Below are 18,078 nucleotides of genomic sequence, written 5' to 3' on the forward strand. Positions count from 1 at the left end.
TTTTGGCATCTTATGCCAATTCTTACTACCATATATAATACGTACGTTTTCCCTTCTCCAATTGCATGTGGAATTTATATCATAGATCGGTCAAACTTGTGCATGGATCTACACGTTGGAACGCTAAATTGTTTAATCAAAGTAGGCAATAAAATAATCATAATCAATTAATCAAAGTCTTTTGTACTACTCATCAACAAGCATATATCAACACTCTTTCTGGTTTCCTTCCTCTTTCCTTTGCTTTTAGGCATGAAAAACTCATGCTTCAATCCTCAAATATTCTTCCAATTATGACTATATATAAAGAGCTTCTCTGTTAATCATTCACAGCTGAAGCAACCCTTTTCCTCTCTCCCTTAAAATTTGATCTCAGACAAGCCAGGTAACAATATAATGGATCATCAAAGAAAGGTGTTGAAGAATGATCATGAAGGCAGTAGCAGCAGGCAGAATAGTGATCAGATGGAGAGAGATGCAGATGATACGAAGAAAAGATCATCAGGTATGGGGAAAAGGCTTGTTACAGAAGATGTTGACAAGTTGGCTGATGATTTCATCTCAAAGTTCAAGAATCAGCTCAAGATTGAGAGAGAAGACTCGTTGAAACGGTTCAAAGAAATGATTGCTAGAGGGGTTTAAACTTTAAACTTTAAATTCTCATGGAGAATCATCCTTGTGAAAGCCGCTTTGAAATAATTAAGTAGCAGATTGTTGAATTCATCAAAGAGAGGTGTTTATCTATGAAATTATCACAGTTTTGAATTTGTGCATTTCTTTTGAAATAAGTATCAGATTGTTGTATTCATATAAATGGTCAGTGTTCTTGGTTCATGCATGAAAATCAGTTTTACAATTATACCTCATGAAATGTACTGCTACACACAGATTACATAAGCTAAACAGACATTTATAGTTGGGATTTTTAGCGTAGGAACAAAGGAAAATTACTTTTTACAATTATTAGTGATTAAAAATTTGTTAACTGCTTCCAACAGATCATGGTAATGGTTTTATGAGAAATTATTTAACTTAATTATAAAGATTAAGTATATAGAATTAATATTCCTCGGTGATGCTCTCTGTATCTTTCCAAGTTCTAGTGTAGAAACACTAATAACAAGAATAATTTGGGAGGTTGAACTCATAAGATTTCGGTTATCTTCTTTAAAGTTGTTTGGAAGAAAAGTAAGAAAAAAATTTCTTTAAAAGTGTAATGCAATATGGAAAAAAATATTACAACTTTAGGATATTCTTAACCCTAGTTAAAAGGAGTCACAAGCATGGGTTTAGAGAAAATGAAGTTAAATTGCAAAATTTTCTAAATACAAATTGATAATAAGTTAGGCCGTGTGTATTACTGTATTCAAATAGAAAATTTGTATGTGTTGACCCATAATATAGATTACTCGTTAAAAAATTTTAATTTAATCGATAAATTTTTAATTCTCACTTAAAAAATTCATTTAAATTTTTAGTTTTGTTATCAGAATTCAGGATCTTGGAAAAAGAAAAATATATATATAAAGTAGGGAAACATTTAAAATATCAAATAAAAGACATGCCCTGTCATTGACCTTCTTGATGGAGTCAGATTGCAATTTCCTACATTATTTAATGCGAACAGTTTAACAGATTTCTCACGTGCTCCATAAAAGTCAAAAAATGGAAAAAAAAAAAAAAAAGAATATGGGATATATTGGCTAAGGGACAATTTCATGCAAATTAGTCTTTGAATTAATAGTCTATCTAACGAGTGCCTATAAGATATACTTTAGGAATTGAAGTTTTAAGATTAATTAAAGAAAGTGTATGAATGCAAGGGGATTAATTATGGAAAATATTTAAATGTAAGGAAAGATAATAATTTTTAGCATATATATATACATGATAGGTTGAATGGAATGTATGCGTGTTAATCAGTGCCTTTTAGACACTCGTTAAAAACCCCTTGAACTAATATCGTAATACTAATCTGAGTATATTGACATATTACATGGAACATCATTTTGTAAGCTAGTAGTACCATGAAAATCCATGAGAAGGTTTTTCAAACTTATGTGGAGAGTTTAATATAAATTCTTTCTTGCTCATCCTTTTTTTTTGTCTTAATTAATGAATCATTTTATAGCCCCTGTCAGAAAAGCTTTTAATTTTAACTATTTTCTTATAGATATTCGTGATATTTTCCATAATATTGTTGAGAGGAACTTTCTCATATAATCAACATGATATTCAAAAAAGTTAATAATTACATCAACTGAAACTGAAACTTTTCTTGTAATTTCCTTTTATAACTTTGTAATATTCTACCATTATTCAATAATCACAATGCAAAAAATGCTACTTTATTTGTCATTTTGTTCCAATCTTCATAGACTTTTCTCCAATTCCACTTGAAATTCACATCATAATGTTGTCTAACTTCTCCATGAATACACACGGATGATTAATAAAAAAAAAAAATTATTCAATCAAATTGGAAGTAAATAATCTGAATCTATTATCTTTTCCTTTATTGGCCTCACTTTTCCAGATTCACAGAGGAAAACAAGAATGCCTTGTACTCATCAGCAAGCGTGTATGCTAACACTCTTTCTAGTTTCCTTCCTCTTTCCTTTGCTTTTAGCCAAGCAAAATTTATGCTTAAATCCTAGGAAAATCGTCTCATTATGACTATATATAGTTGATTTCTCTGTTGATGATCCACAGCTGAAGTAACCCTTTCTTCTATACTGCTAGGCTTGATCTTCTTACAAGCTTGCTAAATTTAGCAATACAATGGACCATCAAAAGGAGGATTTCAAGAACAATAAAGCTAGTAGCAGCTGCAAGAAGGATAGTGATCAGACAGAGAAGGATGCTGATACGGGAAGATCATCATCAAGAATAGCGAAACGTCTAATTCTTGAAGATGTTGACAAACTGGCGGACAGTTTCATTGCCAAGTTCAGGAATCAGCTCAAGATTGAGAGACAAGAGTCATTTAAACGTTTCAGGGAAATGATAGACAGGGGGCTCTGACTCTTATGTAATTATCCTCTATTGATAACTATGTTCTTGATATGAAACTTTCACTGTGTTGTGTACATCATCTGCTTGTGATTTCAATCAACGCATTGTACTTTAAATATACAAATAGTTTGATAATAATGCATAATTTGGATCATAAACATTTAGGGGGTAAATGGTGAATCCACCAACACCCCTAAACGAGTGACAGTACTCCTGTTGATGGAATGAATGGTAAGATATTTGTCATGTCCTCACCTGCCCAAATCTATGCATGAAAATAACGTAATTGCAAAAAGTTAGGCAAGTTCCCCCTATCAACCTGTGCTAAGTTTTGTAATCCACAGAGGAAAGAGATTCTTCCACTGTAGATCATGATTTAAGGCAACCGCAAATTCTGGAATTCTAGGAATAATGTTGTTGCCTATAAGCATCTCCTATTCACGTACTCATCTCTAAGGTCCACATCCTCATAAATGGTACCTGGCCTTGAGTACCTCCGGTTATCAACCTTTAACCTGTCAATGAGGACTTTGTAATCTGATTCTACCTCATTATGTTCCTGTCTCCTTTGCTTTCTGCTGTCCTTGTTGGCCTAGGCTTCAATTGGTGCAAGGTGACCTCTTTTCTTGTCTGCAATTGCCCAAATTCTCCTTAAGGTTCCTTGCCAATCCCTTGCATTGATGCTATATCCAATTCTGCATTTCTAGTGGCTGATTGCTGCATCAGTAATATAATAATGGTAGTGGTAGGAGCATGGACTATGGAGATATATGGTGATGTTGCTGAGAAGTTTCCAAGGAACTTCCAGGGAGATTGGTTTCCAAGGAACTATGGAGATAGTGGTAGTCTAAATTTTTTTTAATGTTTAAAAAATATCCCAAAATATATTTTAAAAACTCTACTGTTCTTAAATATTTCAAAATATTTTCTAAATATATCCCAAAATATTCTCTAAAAACTCTGTTACAATAAATTTTTTCAAAAATATCCCCCAAAAATAGCTAATTCAAACAGAACCGTTCAACAGCATTTGTTTTATCCCCAAGTCAAACAACCATGTGAAAAGGAAATAAAATAAGAATTAAAAAAGCACAGAGAAGGTGGTGGGCAGCATTTGACATCAGTTAATTAGACCATAAAGTAGTATAGGAATAATTAGGAAAGCCAGTTTACTAGTACTTGCTAGCTAGTGCCTTGTAGTAGTAGTAGTAGCAGCATGAAAATAATTACTAAATATTGATGCTAAAAAATGTTCAAGTGCTAAATGAATAAATTGCTTACTCCAACCATCACCATCATGGACAAATTTGTAATAGATTCTATGGAAGCTTGGAGATGATTTAGGGGTGGTAAGGGAACTTGAGATCCGAACCTGGAAGTTGATTCTACCTCGAATCCGCGGCTGGATTCGTCGAGGATGTTAGGTTGGATTCAATTCACAATATTATCGTACTTTAGTAAATTGGATATATCTTGATGTAAAAAAAACTCTGAGTTGAGTGCTATTCAAAGGACTTCGCATTTATATAAAAATCCCACCCTAATTTATTTATATCTATAAGAATTGGTGGAGCTCAAAAATTGACCTTTACATTCCACTAAAATGAGAGAATGATGTTTTCTATACGTTATTATTATTTTTTTTTGTCTTCACAGTGGGTATTTGGGGCCCATGGACTGGTAATACCGTACGACCCCAACTAATCCCACTGCAGATGGAGAGAGAGGCTGCCCAGCATCATCCCACCAATGTTTACCCGGGATTCGAACGTGTGCGGAGGCTCTCACCCAAGGGCATGTTTTCTATACGTTATTGCTTAGGACTATTGCTGGGACGACTGTATTATGACAACTAAGTATGGTTAAGAATTGTTAGAATTTGAATTAAGTACTTTTGATATGATCAGGTATAAACTACTTTCTATTCGGATGGTTCGGAGTTGAGTTTGATGCTAGCTTATTTGGTGAAAATAAGTGGTACGTATACACTTTACCTTTTGAAAATGTAATTGTCAAAATCTTATGACTTTCAAAGCTATTTACATATTAAACTGGCATGAGTATGTGCATGTATTATTGATTTATTATGTATGCATAACTATGATCAAATGTAAATGATTGAATGACTTATTTGATTGCCACTGGGCATTTGGTCCAGTGATCATCACCATCTTTGGTGATGTTGGAGGTCAGGGGTTCAACTCTTGCCTCCCACAAACTTGCCACTTTACGTGGCTGGTCTTCTGCCCCCACGGGATAGTTCGAACGATCCGCTCTCCCTCCTTAGGATATGGCGATCTTCCTGTCTTGTGCAGAGTTCGAGTCCCGTTGTTAACGTACTCGGAGTGGAGTGGGCCCGGACACCCCTGTGTTGACTGGAGTGGGGCCTCCTCTCCCAGACCGCAGGGGATTAGTCGGGCCCCGTAAGAATTGACCCGAACACCCTTATGTTGACAAAAAAAGAAAAAAGAATGACTTATTTGATTGAGCTCTTGTCCCGTTGTTAACGTACTTGACTGGAGTGGGGCCCCTGTGTTGACAAAAAAAAAAAAAAGAATGACTTATTTGATTGAGCTCTTGTACAGGGTAATTTTGACAGGACTAGTTCGTCGTATGGCAATATGATATTATCAAACAGGCTAATCGTGTTATAATTAGCAATATCAAAATGGGTTAATCGTGTGATAGTTAGCATTATGAACTGTATTAACCAGTCAAGTTATTAATGGAATATTTAGGGCCGACGGTTAACCTTGTATCTTGAGTTCATTTATGAACATTATAATGTATACATTGTACTTGAAATACTTCTGATGATCACACATCTTTGTAAATTTACATATATGTATCGATGAAAGTTTGGAATGTATTATATACGTACACTAGCATGCTCAGACTAATAAAAAAAAATACATGTGCTACTTACTCAGTAAGTTGTTGCTCACCCACCTTATTAATTGTGATACCCAAGTTTTCTTTTTGAGACCTTAAGTAAAAAATTAAGAAATTTGGGATGAAATTGAGAAGTTTAGATAAGTTGGGCCAATTGATCAGAATTCAAAAAATTCGATCAAATATGGCCAATTGGGTGGGGTTGAGAAATTTTCTTAACAAATATATAAATTGGCCATCGCGCCATGCTAGCCCGACGCCTACTCATTTTTTTAAAAAAAAAATTCTACAGGCGTGTCGGGCCTACAAGCAGACATCTGCCGAAAAATTTTGATCAGAATATCTGCAGCCTTTGACAATCGTTCCAAATGGTACTGCTGATAGCTTTTTTCATACTTTGTTAGGGAATATTTTTAAATTCCAAAAAATTTGGTGAAATATAGTAAAGGCAAGAAAACCGCGATCCATTGATATTATTTTGTCTTCGACGATGTTTTATATCTCATCCATTTAATGCACTCCACACAATCTTGACATTTAATTTAATTTAACTTAGTTGTCTACTTTTTTTGTTTAATCCAAACATTTTCAATTTGAATAACGTTAAATATTTTCAAAATAGAGAAGTACAAGTTATTTTATTAAACCCTATAATTGGATAGAAGGGTCCATGTAGGGTAATACTTACAAAACAAAGAAGTACTAGTTATTTTACGGCTATTTTAATTGATTAAATACTTAAACTAATTATCGTATACCAAATAATGAGACACAGGCAATAAAGGTAATTTAAAAATTAATTTAAATTTTTTTAAAATTATAAAAAATATCTCAAAATATATTTTAGAAACTCTTCTACTCTTAAATATCCCAAAATATAATCTAAAAACTCAGTTATAGTAAAATATTTCAAAAACATCCCCAAAAATAGCTAATTCAAACAGATAAGACACCCAAAAACTCTCTTAAATGTCATTCTAAGCAAGCACTCCATTCCCAATGAAAATCAAGAACTAAAACGTCTAAAAAATAAGCCTAACAAAAGGTATAGGAACACTAATTAAAAATCCACCATACCCGCAACTCAATACTCAATTCAAATTAAACCATAAATAAACTAAAAAATAACTAACTTATCTTATCTAATAAACAAAGAAAGGTATACTAAATTCTCTCTTGCACTTGCATTGGAATCCCTAAACTCTTTAGGAATTATAAGAGGAAATGAAAACCTTTAGAGGAAAAGAAAGAACAAGAAGCCATTCGATCATAGGAAGAAGAAAAAAGAGAAAGGAAGAAAAATATCTTCTTCCACTAACAATTCAAATTTGGACAACAATTCTTCATTTTCTTTGCATTCTAAAATTTCACCCCTAAGTTTCATAATTCACATCAATATCCCTACAAAAAATACTTGGGTGTCACATAAAGGCAATATGGCAACATGGTGATCTTGCTGAGTATTTTCCAAGGATTCAATGTTGGAAATTCCAGCCATCATAGACAGCCTTTCAACAGTAATAGATTATCAATCTTAGCAACCAAGTACTCGTCCTCTCCAACTCAACTGATATTTTGGGTAAAAAATACAAAAGAAAAAAAGGCAAAGAAAGGAGGGTGGGTAGCAATTATTGACCTGGTTAATGAGCTGAAGCATCCTTATTTGGTAGTAATACGAATTTTGATGTTAAAAGATGCTCCAGTCTCAAATTCAAGAAGAGGTTATTTTGTAATATGGGAATAAATTATTATGTCTACTTCGTGAGGTAGTTTGTGACCCACATAAACACAATTATGGCAGGGCTTTGGTACCCTGACTTAGGCTTAAATCAGTTGTTAAAGCCTTAGAGGGTAATTGAAACATAGAAATGGAGACTTAGAGGCTTAATCAGTAGTTAAAGCCATAGAGAGTAACTAAAACAGAGAAGTGGTGAATATAGTAGGAGATTGACCTCGGGTTACCTTGCTCCATTAGTGAAGACTTCTTCTGCCCGGCCAAAATGTAATTTGTAAATGGCCTTATCTTTTTGTGTCCACTTTGCTAATGTCTAGGCCGCACATGCATGTAGTAGACTCTGAAAAATGCACTGGCCTTCAGGCCATTGTAACCAGTAGCTATCTTCTTTTCCTTGGCATGGAAAAGAATTTTTGCCGCCTCCACTTCTTGAACAAATGCCAAAGGCCTGTTCCTTGAATTTCACCTTGGCTTGCAATTTTCTCAAGAACTAAAATGGCTTATGTATTTCTCTAATTTTGTGTTCCTCATCAAGGTTGGAGAATGTGTCGCCACAGAGTTGCTGCTTGAAGAGAAGGCCTAGCCTCAGTAGACTGATTTTTGTAATCAACACATAGATGCTACCTTTGCAAGCACTGCCAGAATTTCAGCTAAGAAAGTTTGAGAGTCCTCGTTTTTCATCATCACTAAGGTAGTTTTCATGTTTATTACATGTAAAATAGGGCACCAGGTACATGACGAGAAGCTCCAATTTTATAACTTGCTCTCCCAGGGAAAGACTGTCGCTGAGCAAATCAAAATCCCTTGGCCGGAAGATTGGTTTCTCGAGATATTTTGTGACATTTAAATTCAAGTTCAACTCTAGGAACTCTGGATTCTTGGCAAGATCAAACTCGTGCTGGAGATCCATTAAGTCCAGTAAAACTAGTTTCTGCCAATGTTGGATCAATGGTCATTGTGGTATGATTGAACCAATAGCTGCAAGAATGGATTGCTGTAGTTATAACCACGGATGCAACGCGAGTGAAAATTTGGTTGATACCCTGCAGGGAGAGTTTCTAGACTTTAAAGGCTATGATAAATGATTGAAAATCTCAGCTCAAGGTGGAAGGCTCTGACTTAATCGAAGGAATTAACGTTGACATTATGATGATCCTTTATATATAGCAGATTCTGCCAGACTGAGTGAACAAATGTTTTCCAGCCAGCACAATCCCACAAGGGAGAGAGCATTTTCAGCTCCTGAATTGATCATGGTTAGGAGCAGGATAGCTATTTCGAGCTCCTTATCCAAATCCAATGCGGCTGCAATCTTGACACGCCAGATTCTGGGGACAAACAACACATGGGCATCGCTCAACCTGCAAATAAAAGCCACTAACAGCATTATGAACCTCCATTTACGTTGGCATTCAAGAATGTCGTCAGTTACAGAACCATCTCTGCTCGTGGTTGAGGACGAGGACGAGGAGGGATGCTAGTCAGGCTTCGGTTGTTCCCCGTAGTGATCTTGTCCGACCCATGAATGAATCTCGCTCTCTTTCATTCTTCTGGAACTGGTTTTCCAGCTCCCTCAGACGATCAGAAATGGTGGTGAAAATGGAAGCCATCTGGACAACCTTCTTAATATTTCACCAGGATACTAGGATTGATGCTAAAAAATGTTCAAAGTGCTAAAATGAACGAATTACTTACTCCAATCATCACCATCATTGACAAATTTTTAATAGATTATACCAGTTTATGGCTACAGAATGTTAACCACAATGTCTTCTCTCCAAGTCACAAAGAATTTGAGGAAAAACTCGAAAAAAAAAAAAAAGGAGCAAAGTTGGTGGGTAGCAATTATTTGAGTCAGCTAATGAGGTGAAATTCCCGTTATAATTAAAGGATTAATTGCACTTTTGCTTTGTAGACAAAATGCATGAAGAGTACATGCACGAAGGCTCGTATCTACTGATGTGTGGGTTGCAGGATCATGTACTTCAGAACTGTGACCAAACACTCTTTTATCTCCAAAAGGCATTTGCACCAAAAAGAAGATTTAAGTAACTAGTTTTTTTGGGATTTTTTTTTGGTTTTGTGGGTTTTTGGGGGGACGCAGCCCGCCGGGGGGGGGGGTGTGGGGAGGAGGAGATCCTGAGTTCAAATTCATCATCTCCCTCCCTGTTTCTTGAATTCAACCAATGTGCCAAGAACAAGCTGTGTTCTGCATTGCTTACTTTGATCCAGTTTATTGCAACGCATCAGATCATAGAGGGAAATAAAACCATGATCTGCAGATTCTGTTGCCATTTCAACAGAGACGCGAAAATGAAAAAAATGAAAACCTTTGAACAATAGAGGTGCAATGTAAACATCTTGTATCGTTGATAACCTACTGATAAGTAATACTTGATATTCACAGAGGATAAGGTCCATGAGCTACAGATACCCCAACAATGTACGAGAAACTACAGATTCAAATAGCAAAGATGTGTACAAGTCGAAAAAACTATCTGCTACTGATAATGAATGTAAATAAATGGTCTCAGAATTCTGTTCTAGACATCAGTGGCGAGTCATTATCTGTTTCTGAGTACATGCTTACCAACTGATTTCCCAGAATTCAAATTCATGGGCTTACTTCAAAAAGAAATCTTCTTCAAGAGCTTTTTGGGGTCTTCAAGACAAAGATATATCCAATGTAAGACATCTTCTGGATGTAAGCGCCATCCAGCTTTGCTGCAGATATCAGATTCATCTTCAAGAAAAATGTATAAACATAACAAAGTCTGCAAAACTAAATTTTCAAGAATTTGATTTGAGAAGGCCAAGAAAGGAAGTTCCATATGATGAACTGCATCAACTTTCTGGAAACCAAAACTCAGATGATGCGTAAAGAAGATGAAACAAAACTCTGTTGAAAGCATAAGCATCTGAATTTCCTGTGTTCATGCTTGCAGCACTTGGCAGTGCACAATATGGCTTTTCAACCCAGTCCGTCCAGCAATACTTGACCACAAATTTGTGAATATGTTTCTTATATGACCCTTACCAGCAATATTTTCCCAAAGATGAGGATTGTTCTCCACTTGTTTATCCGGACTTGAGACATCAACCATACTAATGCTCATGTTGTTTCTAATAATGCAGAGTTTACCATTTACGGGCACAAGAGCGGCAGCCTCCAAGGCCCGAGAGCTACCCAGGTGCAACTTGCTGTCCATAAATCTAATCCAAGAATTTGTAGATTCATCATATACCCTAAGCTTGCACCCATCACGACAATCGAGAGCATAAAGCTTGCCATTCATAGAGACGCTTGGGTTACGCCAACCAGCAACCATTCCATCATCAGCCGGCATCCATTTATTAGATTCTGGGATGTAGGCCTCACTTAGAACCTCCCGGTGGGAACCCAGTCCTTTCAAGAACCACTTTCCATCATAAACCACACCAATAAAGGGAACCATCGCTGTGCTCATGTCAGCAACAAAGCTCCACCTGTTCTTGTTAGGGTCATAAACTTCAGCTGAACGAAGAGTTCTTTGGATTCCTTCACATTCACCACCAGCAACATAAAGACAATTGTTAATAACACAAGAGCCAAAAAAATGACGTTTACGAAGCATATCTGGTGCCCTGTGCCATTTATTTGTCCGAGCACTGTAAAAGATTACCCGTCTCATAGACCCCTTAAGTTGATCTTTCCCTCCAAACAAGTAAAGGTGGCACCCACTAAGAACAGCACAGCCAAATCCGAGGGCTTCACTGTATTCTACTGGAACAGGAGGAAGTGGCTGCCAGAGTTGATAAGTTGGATCAAATGCATGCCATGATATCCGTCCATCACGGTCCCTTTTTATGACATAGACCCATTCTTCTGCCATTCCAAGGCTTTTCCTGAGAGAGTAAAAGTAGTTTCCAGCAAGAAGCCTATACCATCTTTTGCAAACTAGACGGAGCTTGTTATGTTCAACACGAGGGACGCGGATTAAACAAGCAATGGCAAGATCATCCGGAAGTCCAGGAATAAGGGGTGGCTGCACACGTGTCCTCTCCCTACGGTAATTTTTACTCTTGTGTGCACGCGGATTGATATCAGGCTGAATACAAAGTTTAGAACCAGGGACAAATTTTCTTGCACCAGCAACTGTTTTCAAGCCTGCATCAACCTTGCAATAGCATGACACGGAATCAACCTGCAAAATCTCCTGAGTAAGTGCAGGCTGTATCATGTTTGTTGGAATGGAAAACATATAAAAGAAGGAACATAAAAGGAATCAAAGAAACAATAAGAAATATTGACGATTCACTACTCCATAAGGAAACGAGGAGCAGAATTGAGGAGAGAGCTGAGATTGCAAGACAATTACAATTGCATATCCTAATCCTATAGTACACCAAGAGCAAGCAAACTAAAAGATGTAGTTACAATAAGAATGCCATTTGCACAGGTATCAAACATGTCCCTGATATAAGTATCCCAGACCATATGTTAATCGAGGATAAGTAGAGTATGAGAATTGGTAAAGTTTGACAATTAGACTGCTCATCTCCTGTATCATCTATAACCGCATACATTTTTGTTAATTCCTACCAGTGAACAAACCAAAACTCGTATTTTCTGCTTCCTCTGAGATGGGCTTTGACAGGAAACAGGACAAGAGAGGGACTAAATACCTATAAGCATGCAGTTCTGCATGATCAAATTAAAGAAAAAGTTTCTAATTCAACAGGCTCATTGAATCTGTGGAACGTCGAGGCTCCAAGAGGGGCCATAGATCTTTTACCTAATTAACCTTCTGCTCTATATATCTTCCCTATAAAAAAGAGAAGCTTGCTTAACCATTTACCAATTCTTCTTATTTGATGAATATCTAGAAGTCCAATGAAACACTCTCTCCCAAATGCATATATGCAAAGCCTTTCGAGCCCAATGGGCTAAAACGATATCCAGGAATCTCAAGTGCAAAGCCATAATAAGGTAGCATACTCTCAGATCTCAAATAGCAGTCTCCAAAGTACCAACAGAAAAACCAAAGGAACAGTAACAAGGAAAAATATCTTTTCAACCTGAAATAGGAATTGTAAGACAAAAACCACTGAGTAGTCACTTTTGACAATAAAAGGCGTTCTCTATATGCTAACTGCATGAAAGCTAAGCAAAACAAAGATAAAATCATGCTTAGCATTCCACTCATCAAGCAAAAAAAGTTCACCTCTGTTCTTAAGTAGAAGTTTGTCACAAGTGCGTCCTAATTTTTGCTTTGTCCACCCAAAAAACCGAAAAGAACTTATATTACAAATTTCAACTTAAGGTTTCACCACGCCCATAATCTCTAATTTCACTTGCTTTAGGATTATAATAAGATTTTTGCCAAAAACAGGCTACAAACAGAACTGAGATGGTAAAACGACAAGTACGTTGCTAGCGTATGAGCTGAAAAATATAATAGACTAGAACAATTCCTTATATTGTACGACCTCATAACTTCTTAAGGTTTACTCTGGAGATTGTTATGGGAATTTTGGGAACTATGAGAGAAACTTAAATCTCGACTCACAATTTGGTATAGAAAGAAATGGTCAATAATGGAACTAAATCAAATCACACTATGTTTCGTGAACAAATCAGTGTCAAAACTACATGCCTGATACCACACACACAGCCAATGCTCTTGACTTGTGAACAAGAACAAGAAACATTCAAGGTGTAGAGTTTGCATCTTACAGAGCAAACACATAAAAAGCACATAGATGTAAATGGCAAAACATGAGAAATGGTGAAGAAAGGAATAATAAAAAACAATGACTTGTACAAAGTAAAGATCAATTTAGAAATATATGTCACAACTGAAGTTAAAGAAATCGGAACTTTTCAAACATTATACAACATACAACAACAAAGATTGATAATAAAAATAAAAAGAAAAAGAAAAAGAAAAAAGACACAAGCGAGTCAAAGTGGAAGAAACTCTAGATAGAAAGAAGCATAAACTTCAAATTAACAGGGGCTATGCACAAGACGAATAATTAATTAGGCCCATAGGAAGCAGAAATTAGACAACATCAGGTAGACAATATAGGACATCAGAACCAGAGCAAGTTCCACGTTCTCAACAAGGTTCCACACCAAATCCAACTAAACAGAAATTTCACTGGAAATAGAAACAAATGGCAAAAGAAAACTTTTCACTGTTTTGCTAATATAGACCCCAAGAGGGCACATACAGATGGCAAATGAATGATTCTTTTTCTATTTTGGTACTATAGACCCAAGAGGAGACATACAGATGGCAAACGAATGATTCTTTTGCTGAACTATTACATTGACAAGCAAAGGGATACAGATATGTAAATTCACACACTCCCAGGCTAAAACAATCAAATACAATAAACAGAAACAACGATTAGCTGCAAAATATGCACATTGCAACACTAAGTTTGTACGAATGCAGATGCAAGGACACTATAATTCGACTTCAAACCTTAGTTATGTCAGTAAGGTAAAAAATCAACTACTATCAACAGCTCCTCAAAAGAAATTTACAAAAAAATCCAAGGAAATTCTAGGAAAACTTTATTCACTTTCCAAATTCAGCAAGAATAAGCAAAAGGGTGTCATCAAATATGTGAATTAAATGGAAAGGAAACCAAAATTCAAAAAAACAAAATCTCCCTTCAACCACAGAATTTTTCCCAAGATTGAATCTTTACAAATTATTTTCATCTGGTTTCTCAAAAAATGCATCAATCAACAAAACTTTCAACAAAAAAAGGGGTCAAAATTCAGGTAAACTCACCAGCGGAGCTTGAACTCGAAAGCCCCTGGTTGCATTTGGGGACCTTTCAACTGTTTGGTCCATTCCTGAATTTACAGTAGTTTCATAAGCCAAAAACTTGAGCACAATCAAAATCAAGATTGAACCCTTTTCAGATGCTCCCAAGATCAACACCTCTCTGAGCTAAAAATCTTGAAATCTGATCCAAAGACAGTTAAAGACAAATAATAAAACAAAACCATATCAACATAAATTCAAATAAACATAAACATTTTTTTTCAAAAAAAAAAAGACCACTTTCTCAGATTCCCAAAACCAAAGAAGACCTTTTTTGATGACCCTTTTTCTATCACTGCAAAATGCAAATAAAAAAATCCCAGAAAACAAAACACAGAAAAAAAAAAAAAAAAAACAGCAATGGTGCTTGGAAGTTAGGAGCAGCAGCAAAGAGAGGGCAGCATCAGCATCTCTCTCTCTTTATTTGTGCCATACCTACAAAACTAAACATTTTGTCTCTCTTAAAAACCAGACTTGTGACTAAACTGAAGATTACAGCTGGACCCATTGTCCTTAAGCTGTGATAAAAGCTTGGATTTTTTGCAGATTTTGATGATAATCAGTAATCAAATATACTGGTAATACAGTACTAATTAACAGGTAGTACAAGAATGGCTAGTATTCAAAGTCTTTCTTTTTGGGCAATCTGGCCTGGTGGAAGATTAAGATTGATTTCTTTTCTCTTTATTTATAATTGAAGTCTTTTTGGGTTTTTTGTTTAATTTTTTGTGGGACTTTTTGTTGGTTAAAGGACAAGAAAGGCTTACCAGAATCTTTTAATGCATGCATTAATTAAATGGGTCAAACTGTGTGGCTATGTGTGTGTGTGGCACTGTGTGAATATACGCTTAGTAAAACACTACAATTGAACTAAAGAAATGGTTTCTGTCACAATTAACAAAAGTATTTCGAGAAAGGAAATTTTGATTTGTTACTGCCAATAATGTTTTGACTTTGTGAAATTTGTGCTTAACTTAAAAGGTAAGAGGTGATTAATTTATGATTTGATTAGAGACAGATGAACTCTTTGAGTTGAAAATCTGATGGAACTTTGGTAGACATAGGAAAAGGTATTTCTTCTTTAAGATTGAACTATAGTAGAAATTGGAAAAGTTTTTTTTTTTTTTTTGGTTTGGATGAGAGTTGGATTTTTACCTTACCTTTTAAAAGTTTTTTAGACAGAAATAATTAAATTTAATGAGGAATTTATTTTATTAAAATGGAAAAATTTTGAAAGCACGTTTTTTTATTTATTTTTTTGTGTATATATATTCATATTTTTATACGAACTCGATCTTTATATATGACTTTGCTTTAGAAACTGAGATACGATATCGCCCCCATTAATTCCACGAAAATATGGAGTTTATATGTTAAAATTTCATATTGTTGCTCCCATAATTAGAGAATATTACTTTCACTATCCTTCAATGAGATATTTATTTAATGTTATTCTTTATTTATCACTTTATCCTCACTAAGTTAACATATTAAAAAAAAATATTTCACCTCTTGCAATTAAATCAAAACCAACCAATAAAAATTCAACGTTACCCCTATTCTTCTTCTCCTCTCAATATGTGATTTGCAAAATCCATTTAAAAAGTTTATATAATTTTTCTTTCAATGCACATGGAAACTTCCAAAAATTGATACCTTTGTCTTTGTTTCTCCTTTACAAATAGTCAAGATATACTACAAATTTGAAGGGAGAAGTGGCAAAACTTTCCATTAGAGGTTTGAAAATTAGAAGTAATTTATCTGATACATTAGGTTTGCCCCCACTAAATTGTATTTTTAGGTCCGTCCCATTTGTTGCCTTTCCCATTCTATTTAGATAAAAACAAAAAGAAAAAGAAAAGAAAGTAGCTGAACCAAAGACTCTGCTACCATAAAATATTTATGGAACACTGTTGAATAACTTGTTGACATGGGAAAAGATAGTTGTCTGAGACTACAAGTTAGCAATTAGTCAATGCTAAATGAGCAAAAGTATTAGTATAAGCGTGTCAATTTCTTCATGCTATCATTTAATCAGTCTTCTACCATTTGACTAATTCTTGATAGAAAATTTTGCAGGTTTTTTTCAGAAAAAAACATTTGTTGAGCATTACATGAACTTCATTCTTTTGGTAGCAGGATGAATGTGATTATTTATTTTTTTTTAAAAAAAAATTTGCAGGAGAAGGGTATGATGATTTGTTTAATGATGTTTTAAAAAAAAATGGAGTTAAGATGTAGCTCTCAAGTTATTAATTTTGAATAGTATATCATTAATATTTGTGTGGTTAAATGATTTCTGCTTCTTCTTCTTCTTTTATAAGGATTTTTAACTTTTAGGTTAACTGAAATTTACTACTTTTTTTTAAATTGAAAATTACAACTTGGGCACAGCCACAAGAACAAGAGAATGAATAGAAATGGTTAACAAATGCATAATGTTATGCACCCTCAAAATAGAAAGCTAATTTGCTTTGACACACTAATGAGCAATCACTAAAGCAAAAATTGTCTTTCATGATTTCTCATTAATATGTCATATAAATTTTCCAGAAAACAAACAAGTATTTTTCATACATATGAATTATTAAGCAAATCTTAGTGAACAAACTTTTCATGCATTTCTTATAGGTGAAAGGAAAATCTATGGAGTATCTGCTATGTTCCTTCTTGCAGTGAATGTGACCTCTAGAGACTTCAAGGGGGCCAGTTAGCATCTGCCCTGCCTAGAGGGACATTAAGATGCATGACTGGTTGAATTAGTCTTCTTTTTCTTACTATAAAGAAGTAACATTCCAGAAGCCAAATCCCATCAGAACAATAAATATACTTTTGGCTAAATAAATTTTCCAACTTGTTTAAATGGATTGAAAACCACCTAGTCTAGTTGGAGTATTTTGACAAGTTACTTGTTTTTTTTAGGCTGTTTTTTTCCAGGAAAAGAATGAGATTTAAGAAGCGACGAGGGAATATGGAGATTTGAATCCAGAACCTCTAATTACTATAGTTTTAACAGAAAGTAAAAATACTTGTAACCCTATAAGATAGGGTTGAATTGAAATCTAGTGTTCAACCAGATGCCTGTGCCTATGCAATATGCACAGCATTGAATTGAAGTCAAGAAAAGAAGAAAAAAACAAAACAATTATCCTAAACTAAAAATTTCAGACAAAAAGGAACAATCCCATATAGTGGATTTGTTTATGATGCAGGTTTTTGACTTCTGCAACCTCATACATAGGATGATTTCATTAATTTGTTGTGAGGTGAGTGTCATGAGTTGGTTTAACAATAATGTTGCATGCTTATCAACTTGAAGTGGACTAAACATTTGTTAAAGTTAATATTGTTTTGGCGTCATGGAAACAAAACAATAAAATGAGACAGCAACTAAAGCTAAACTGATTCCCTCCAAGTCTAAAACGCCTCTCAATTCTCTGTACATATGGACACAAACCCTTAAGGCAACAACATATTTAATTCGACAGAGACTGGCCTCCATATTCCATGAATGCTCCCAACTGCAATCCATTCATCCACCAATAAAATGGATATTTCTACCAACATGATCAGGTTTCCTTGGGTGAATTTGGCCCTCCACAAGCAATCACT

The 18,078-nt window shown here is 35.0% G+C and overlaps 1 protein-coding gene across 1 annotated transcript; it reads right to left on the bottom strand.

Moving 5' to 3' along the window:
- Window positions 1-10,429: 10,429 nt before the first annotated feature.
- On the bottom strand, window positions 10,430-14,663 carry LOC113700871 (F-box/kelch-repeat protein At1g55270-like). Its single transcript, XM_072047320.1, has 2 exons — window positions 14,431-14,663; window positions 10,430-11,826 (listed from the first exon to the last, which is right to left on the bottom strand). The coding sequence occupies exons 1-2, from the start codon at window positions 14,491-14,493 to the stop codon at window positions 10,576-10,578; spliced, it is 1,314 nt and encodes a 437-aa protein (XP_071903421.1). The 5' UTR covers window positions 14,494-14,663; the 3' UTR covers window positions 10,430-10,575.
- Window positions 14,664-18,078: the final 3,415 nt, after the last annotated feature.

Source organism: Coffea arabica, chromosome 1c, assembly GCF_036785885.1.
Source record: "Coffea arabica cultivar ET-39 chromosome 1c, Coffea Arabica ET-39 HiFi, whole genome shotgun sequence".
NCBI classification, from domain to species: Eukaryota; Viridiplantae; Streptophyta; class Magnoliopsida; order Gentianales; family Rubiaceae; genus Coffea; species Coffea arabica.

Coding starts and splice junctions, on each gene's coding strand:
- LOC113700871 (XM_072047320.1), bottom strand. CDS start 14,493: ATGGACCAAACAGTTGAAAGGTCCCCAAATGCAACCAGGGGCTTTCGA. Junction 11,827..14,430: donor TTCGAGTTCAAGCTCCGCTG/GTGAGTTTACCT, acceptor GAGATTTTGCAG/GTTGATTCCGTGTCATGCTA.